Below are 7719 nucleotides of genomic sequence, written 5' to 3'. Positions count from 1 at the left end.
ATGAAACTAAGTGTGTATATTTAATCCAAGCACTGTTTGAATAGACGCCTAGTGTAGTATTTTCACAAGCTCTGTATTGAGTATATTTAAGGTAAGGATATTTAAAAGGAGTCAAGTGTATTATATGCGTAAAGCGTTGATTTAACTTATGGAGGGCATGCAATGTGAAAAAGATCTGCTTTGATGGGTGGGAATTATTATTATTTTATTTATTTGGTGAATGCTAAAATGTCGGAAAGGGGCCTTAGCTTGTGGTGTTATTTTAAAAGCAAAAAAAATAGGCATCATTGCTTGATGTGATTGTCTAGTTTCTTCCAAATGTTTCTTTTTAAAGGGCCTGAAGGCAAAAAATAAGTCTCACGCCCCCCCACACGCTCTCATCTCAAGGCCTCCGTGTTATAGTAAAGCAGCTGCGACAGACATGTTTTTTTGTCATGTCACACAGGAAGTGTTGCGAGTCGAAAGCAAGCAAACTGTGGTCTGCGCCGATGCTTCCCGTGGATGTATATTTTGATATATTTGGAAAAAAAGTGGCTGGCGGATGGAAAGGGTATCAAAATGAGCAAAAAGAAGTTGGAGCTATTTTTGCAGTAGAGCTGTGTCTATGAGATATTATTGTCTTTTTTGTTGTTGTCACTGCCTCAAATATTATCTTCCGTTAATGTAACATCGCCTACTGATTTTAATGTTGCAATGAAAGAATATTTATACGGTTTAATGAAGTTCTTTGTGAAAATTTGCTGCCTGAGTGTCCTTTTTTTCAGAAATATTTCAAGTACAGTAAGAGATTTAATAAAATAAATACAGGTTTCTTGCTCCTATTATTCCCTTTCCTTCCAATCTCATATACAACAACAGTTAATGAGCTAATGCTAATAATGGTGAATTCAAATTCGTTTAAACCTTGGCCAATCCGAGTACACTACGTATTTCTCTTTATAGTTCTTAAATGGGAAAGTGCTGGTTAGCCCTTGTACCGTGCACACATATGTCTATCACCCCCCCCACTGGATTGAGTGCGCGGAGGAGATGGCTTAGCGGGCTGTTAATCTGTCCTCGGAGAGACATCCGCCTCTCAATGCGTCTTTGCTAAAGAGCCTGTCAGGGCGCAGGCGGGTGGTGGGCCGAGGGGAAATCGGGTGTTGGGGGGTGGGCTGTAAGCCGCCGTTTGGGGAAGGTGACCCAGGTCATGGCTGCGGCCACTTCTGAGGGGGACTCGGAAGAGTTGGTGGACCCCGGTTTGGGCATGGACGAGGAAAACGGGGCCCTCAAGAGGGACTCGCTGAGGGGAAGCTATCACAGTGACTCCATGCTAGCCCCGGATGGCGACTCCATGACAGGTAGACGTCATTTCGGTCTCTGTTTTTTTTCCAATTAGTTTATAGAAAACCATTTGGAACTCATTGGCTGCCAGTTCTTCAGGGCAAACAAATTGGATGTCTATTCAAATAGTATATAGAAGGCTGAAAGTTTTTAGATTCCCGAAAGTGAGCTGCTATTTACAGGACATTTACATGAAAAGCATTCTGGGATTGCAGTTTTTGCACAGCCGAGATGGCGCTTGTGTCTGCTAATTCCCTTTTACAGCAGTGGGATTAAGTGCTATTCTAATCCCAATCCTCATTTGAGTGTGTGTGTTGTACTTGCTCAAAATAGGAAACAAATAGGAAATCACATATACAATTATAGCAAGGTTTATTGACTTCTGAGTTATTTCTCATCATTTTCACTCACCTTATAGAAACATAAAAATGATATCACAGGGCGGTAACTATACCACGAGCAAGAGTTACTTAATATGGAGTAGTAATAATGTTTTTATGTCACCATTAAGCACTTGTAGCTGAAATCTTTCCTCGCAAATAAATACTAAAACAAGCAAATGACAGCTTGTATCTAAAATGAATACTAGTGATGTTGGATATGAATTTCTATTTGCGCAATACAAAATGATACAAAATACAAAATGCCTATTTTAGTTTGGTAAAAAGGGGCGTAGTAGATTATGGAAGATTTGGAGTATTTGAACCGAAGACCTCTTGGTCTCCGTCAGTGACAGGAGACTTACGTGCGAGGCCACCGGGGCGGGGTCACAGAGGCTCAGTCTGGGGGATTATGGTTGTACCCCCTCACACACATACAACATTTTAGTCTGATTTGGATCCCCTCTGAGATTTTAAGACCAGAGCGCAGGCTTTTAAAGCATCAGCGCATCCGCCTCGCCTTGCCAGTCGCCGTGGAAACCGCAGCGGGCTCGGCGTCGCCAGGCCCGGATGCCGTGAGGCGGGTCCGGCGCTCGCATGGGATGGCGGGACAACCGGCCCGTACCGGCGCATTCGGGGATGCCAGGAGGACGGAGCGGTTGTGCTCCCGCGAGGAGAGGAAGAGGAGAAAGCTGGCTAAAGAAGCAGCGGAGGAGCAGAGCAAGTCGCCACGAGAATTTTCCTCGTCGGCGTCCGGCGGCTCGCGGGGTAGACTAATGCTTTTGTTGTCGTGTTGGGACGTTTGCGTCCAGCTGGGCTCTGACCTCATTTCATTTAGTCGGAACGGAAAGCTTAGTCTTAGAAATATGGATATAAAAACAAAAAAATCGAAATTTTTAGGGAGTCATCATTTGTTTCTGCTTGAAAATTACATTTAAATGGATTTTTGGTTCTTTTTACTTGGTTACTCGAGTAGCATTATTTGGAAAAATATTTTAAGAACTAATTCTATTTTTTTGTGTGACATTGCAAAAACAGGACACTTTGAATTTGGACGCTTCTTTGTGTACATTTAAAAAGCCATGCCTATATTTTAGTGTGTTGTATAAATGTTTTCTTTTCGCTATAACATCATTAGCATTTTTGGGTGGCATGCAAAAATTTACCGAGCTGTCAAATGGGCAAGCTTAATCACGTGAAAGGGGATTTTGGCGAAGGCGCCTTGCGTAACCCACGGCGCGATGTCAAGCGTTTGCCCTTCCCAGATGGCCGCAGCTCAGTGGCGAGCAACTTGGACGTGGCCGACCGCCTCACCTACCTGGAGCAGAGGATGCAGATGCAGGAAGACGAGATCCAGTTGCTGAAGATGACCCTGGCCGACGTGCTCAAGAGGCTCAACATCTCCGAGGAGCCCCGGGCCGCCACGTCGGGAAGGAGGACGTCGGGTGCTAAAGGTGGGCCAAGATGCGGATTAATTTCCCACGTCAGCTTTGTCCCTCAAAACTGAGTTTGAGTGGACATTTTTAGGGTCATATTAGGACTAGGAGACTTTTTTTGTTGTTAAATAATGAACAAAAGTAATCACTATTTCCATCTTGGAATCAAAGTGCATCATCTCTCCCTATTTGTGCTGTTAGGCAAAACCTATTGAATGACATTATTTAATGAAACACACTTGACATCTTTAATACTATTCGCTACAAATACTATTTGACGTTTTACAGATTTAATTAATTTCCCTACTCATACTATTTTTTTGCTTAAAGGCCTAGTTTGTGTTTTTAGGGCATTATCAATCCATTTCTCAGTTAAACTAATGATCAAGTATGAAATTAAATTTTCCTTAATCATTAAAAGTGCTTCTTCATGCAACAAAACAATTAATTAAACTAATAGAGGGCAGCAATCAATCACACATTCATCTAGATCAAGGGTGTCAGACTCGGGTTGGTTTGCAGGCCGCTTTAACATCAACTTGATTTAACGTGGGCCGGACCATTTTAGATATAATATTTAGATTTTTTTATTTGTAATGGATTAAAAGAACTGGATTAAAAGCCCTGAATATTCAGTTTTTTATAGATCTAAAACAATGTTTGTTTTAGCTTTTTTATATTTTACAAAATGATTTTTGAACTAAAAACACAGAAAAAAATAATTAAAAAAATACAATTATTAATTTAAAAGGGGGAAAATCAGGAAATTTAATATACATCTATACTCTTCATTTTAATTTGATCCTAAAACAGAAAGTCGGCACTCATGATTTACTTTCCCGGGCCACACAAAATAATGCGGCGGGCCAGATTTGGCCCCCAGGCCGCCAGTTTGACACATGTGATCGAGATTATGGACGGAAAAATTAAAAAAATATCCCTACCCAATTTTCAAAGATTTTAACATGTGACAATTGTTATAATGAGACAAGCTATTGTGTTAAGATGGCTGTCTGTCCCATTAGGGCGACCTGTCTCAATGGGTCTGCCCCCCAGACGCCCCCTAGTTACCTCGGGAGTCGCCAGTTTGAGGAAGAGCTCCACGCTACCATCTGGAGCAACCTGCAGGAACTACAGCCCAGCACCATCTCGCTGGTAAAACGCTATTGTGACTTTTTTAAAGCTAACTTTGAAACTGACTCCTTACTTGTCATGTATTTCGTGCAGTGGCGTCAGGAGTCCAGCAGGAAGCGTGAAGGACAGTCCTTACAGGACCCCAAAAGCGCGTCCATCTTCATCAGCATCGTCCTACACCAGCACACAAGAAGGGTGTGAATGTTTATTACACGCCGGCCAACTTGAGATTCAAAAACTAAGCAGAATTGATGATAAGTCAAGAGAAAAACAGCAGTTGTTCTATTTATGAGCCTGGAAGAATACTTAAATGAGAAGAACTAAAACCCACAACAATATTGTCTTTAAATGATATTTGTTGCAATAATAACCTATTTTATTTCCAATAGGGGCACCAGATCCAAGGAGGGTCCCATGAGTTTAGGTAAAGGACTATTGTTTTAAGAATTTTATTTCAAAGCAGACTGGTTATTAACATGTTGTTACCATGCAGGCACGAGGAAAGTGACACACAGCAAAGGTAGGTTTCGCCCTTGAAGTCATTGCAACGCCATCTAGGAGTGACTTTTTTGAGTTATATTTGTGTATCTACCCTTCCTGCATTTCCACATCTCACCATGACTTGGTTACCTTTTCCCTCCCCCTCCATGGCATCTTCTCCCCATCTCACCGCTTCACTTAGTGACTATGCAGATCTATCTGAGCCCCCTCTTAAGAAAGACTGGGTCTTCTGAGACAAATGCAGCAGCCGCCCTCGCGGTACCCGTGGGCGGCAACCGACCGGGGCGTACCCAGCAGGCGAGAGGAGCACCCAATTTAGATGCGGGGAGGAAGAACCCATCCTACATGTTGAACCTCCAGAAGTCCAGCACCAAGGTTGGAAGTCAACAGAAAGCGCAGCAGGATGCTAACAGCTCCAAAAACTCCCAAAAGTCCTCAAGTCAATACTTTCAGATTTGTTACTGACCAGCAATTAACTACACTTTGACTTTGTTGTCATTTTTCCATTATTATTTGAACCAACCATATTCCTTAGCTTAATTCTCCCCCAATTAAATCACCAATTAGAATTTTTTTTTTTAACTTTTTCTCAAAATTTACTCTAATTTCAGACCAGAACACTGATTAGAAACCCTTATTTCAGGTGTTGCATTTTCTGTGGGAGGCCTTTAATTGTACATGCATTTTGAAAAATAACCCCTTTGAGCTCCTACTTATATTAGCAAATATATACTTCTACTGGAACAAGTAATTGTAGCTAAACCAAACTTGCTAGTTTGATTAGAATCACTCTTTTTGATGTCACATAACGCTTTGGGATATTTACTAACTAGATTTAGAACAGTCTTAACCGAGTTGATACAAGAATATTGGCCTCTATTTTACCTTTTAGTTTAAAGTTGTTGTTTTTTTTACATCCTATCTTTACCTTAAAATTTCTGTGAGTAGTAGTGCTTCTTTAGTAGTATTTCCACAATGTGCATTGCAAACAGACATTATGGAGTGTAATGGAATAGACGGTAGTGTATAGTGAAACAATAAATAAACTTTACTATCATGTCTTTTAAAAGCTTGTCTCATGGACTGATACATGTTCCTAAAGTCTAAAAAATACGTTTATACACGTATAACAATGATTATAGCCCCCTCAGATATTTAGCGCCCTCCTCTGGACAAAAACCAAACTGGCGAGTACAGCGTGTACAGTAATGCAACCATACGATACTTTTAAAGCACAATTACTCTAGTTACTAAATGATTTCTACCCACCTATATATGTATATATACATATATTAAAATAAATACAATAAAACAGTGTCCCTCAGTACCTATTTTGGCTGCTTGAGGTCGAAAGAGTTCATAATTAGCTTCCTGTCAGCTCCATGTCGCTACCTGGTGGAGAAAAATCATGGTGGAACGATGGCTTCCCGAAAGTGACGAGCAGCCACTATCTGCCCGACATTTAACTCGTGGAACAAAAGTGTACAGTAGTGAAACGGAACCGGCACGACTAATTACCTGTACCCCCACAAACATAGTTGACCAGGAAACGGTGTTTATTTGTGGGGCATTTCCTCTCCCCCTGCTCTTTGGGTAAGCTAGCCGCCGCACATCGAGAAAGCGGCAGGAGGCGCTAGCAACGCCGATTTCGAAGGCACCGACAGCCCCCTGGATGTTTGACACACGCACAGGATCAATAAAATGATATAATAAGATATTTTAGCTCTTTTTAAGAATAAGAAATGCCAAATTTACATGGAATACTCGGCTCGGTGAGGGGTTCCGCCTTTTCGCGCCATTCAACTACAGCAACTGTTTAATTTTTGAAGTCTGTTGTGATTGGCCCGTAGAGATCACGTGTTTGTCCAGCATGTGTGCACACGAGACGTCCCTTTAAACTGTTATATACTTCCGGGTACTGAACCAATCAGGTTCGCTGTTAGTTTCATAATGTTTGGTCAGAAAAATGCACTTTTTTTATGGCTCACGTCATGAATTTTTAACTAATTCACTACTAATGAATTTTAATTCATTCAATCAAGTAAAAAGAAGGGCAGTTGTACCTGTCTGTCTTTTACTTTTTAGCTGTTGTATAATTACAACCACAAGTAATCTACTACATTAAAAATATGTTCTAACCACACATTTAAACAACAAAATAAAATTCCAAACACACTTTAGGGACTATATAATGACTTTAGACTGTATGGCACCACTGTATTTTGAGCATGACTGCATCAAATATGATAGATTGAGAGACATAATGTGTAAATAAAGGTTCTCAACTCCATTAAAATGATTTCCTATTGTTCAATAGCCCTGTTTTCTTTGACTGACTCTGACTGGTTACACACTAAGCATTCTCCTTCCCACTTGCGTTGTCCAACAGCGGGATCGATGAGCGGGACCGAATGTCATCCACGCCACCCGATGCATATTGACGGCTGGCGTTTTGACCCATATGAATAATAATACTAGCTGTTAGGCCCATTGAATGCAGGGCAAAGGCAACAAGATGGATTCTGCCTATTACGCCTTACTTTTCAGATTTGGAAATATGAATTAAGAGGTAATATTGTGTAATAATATTGTGACATCTATTGTGGGAGAGAGAATTGACATTAACAATAATACTAATGCATTCTGACGACCTTAATGTGTGTATGTGAGTATCCGGGGAATGTCCGGTGCAGGTGTGCTATCATATGACCTGTCACCCAGTGCATTCTGGGTGACATCAGCCCACTGGGTGAGTCATTAGCACTGAAGGCAGGGGGGGTGAGTGGGGAATGTGTATGTCCCCTCCACCATTTTGTGTATCTGCTAGCATCCCATTTGTGTGTGTGTGTGTGTGTGTGTGTGTGTGTGTGTGTGTGTGTGTGTGTTGTTTACCGCCCATCCATCTCCAGTTGTCACTTTGCTCCTGACCACCTGCAGCTGGGGAA

At 41.4% G+C, this 7719-nt stretch overlaps 1 protein-coding gene and 1 long non-coding RNA gene across 2 annotated transcripts; one reads left to right on the top strand and one right to left on the bottom strand.

The window, feature by feature from the left end:
• Nucleotides 1-1095: 1095 nt before the first annotated feature.
• LOC144064536 (uncharacterized) lies at nucleotides 1096-5845 on the top strand. The gene is made up of 7 exons (XM_077587165.1): nucleotides 1096-1340; nucleotides 2969-3157; nucleotides 4165-4294; nucleotides 4367-4468; nucleotides 4663-4697; nucleotides 4767-4793; nucleotides 4956-5845. The coding sequence occupies exons 1-7, from the start codon at nucleotides 1190-1192 to the stop codon at nucleotides 5237-5239; spliced, it is 918 nt and encodes a 305-aa protein (XP_077443291.1). The 5' UTR covers nucleotides 1096-1189; the 3' UTR covers nucleotides 5240-5845.
• Nucleotides 5846-6102: 257 nt separating this feature from the next.
• Nucleotides 6103-6576, bottom strand: LOC144064542 (uncharacterized). Its single transcript, XR_013296816.1, has 3 exons — nucleotides 6530-6576; nucleotides 6293-6442; nucleotides 6103-6166 (listed from the first exon to the last, which is right to left on the bottom strand). It is a non-coding gene; the product is annotated as an uncharacterized LOC144064542 (long non-coding RNA).
• Between the last annotated feature and the right edge of the window lie 1143 nt (nucleotides 6577-7719).

Source organism: Stigmatopora argus, chromosome 19, assembly GCF_051989625.1.
Source record: "Stigmatopora argus isolate UIUO_Sarg chromosome 19, RoL_Sarg_1.0, whole genome shotgun sequence".
NCBI lineage: Eukaryota > Metazoa > Chordata > Actinopteri > Syngnathiformes > Syngnathidae > Stigmatopora > Stigmatopora argus.
Note: the sequence above shows the minus strand (reverse complement) of the source record. Positions and strands in the feature narration are given on the sequence as shown.

Bases quoted from the DNA above. Each gene is read 5' to 3' on its own strand.
- LOC144064536 (XM_077587165.1), top strand. From the start codon at position 1,190: ATGGCTGCGGCCACTTCTGAGGGGGACTCGGAAGAGTTGGTGGACCCC. The intron at 4,295-4,366 runs GTAAAACGCTAT...TATTTCGTGCAG, and splicing joins AGCCCAGCACCATCTCGCTG to TGGCGTCAGGAGTCCAGCAG. The intron at 4,698-4,766 runs GTAAAGGACTAT...GTTACCATGCAG, and splicing joins GGAGGGTCCCATGAGTTTAG to GCACGAGGAAAGTGACACAC.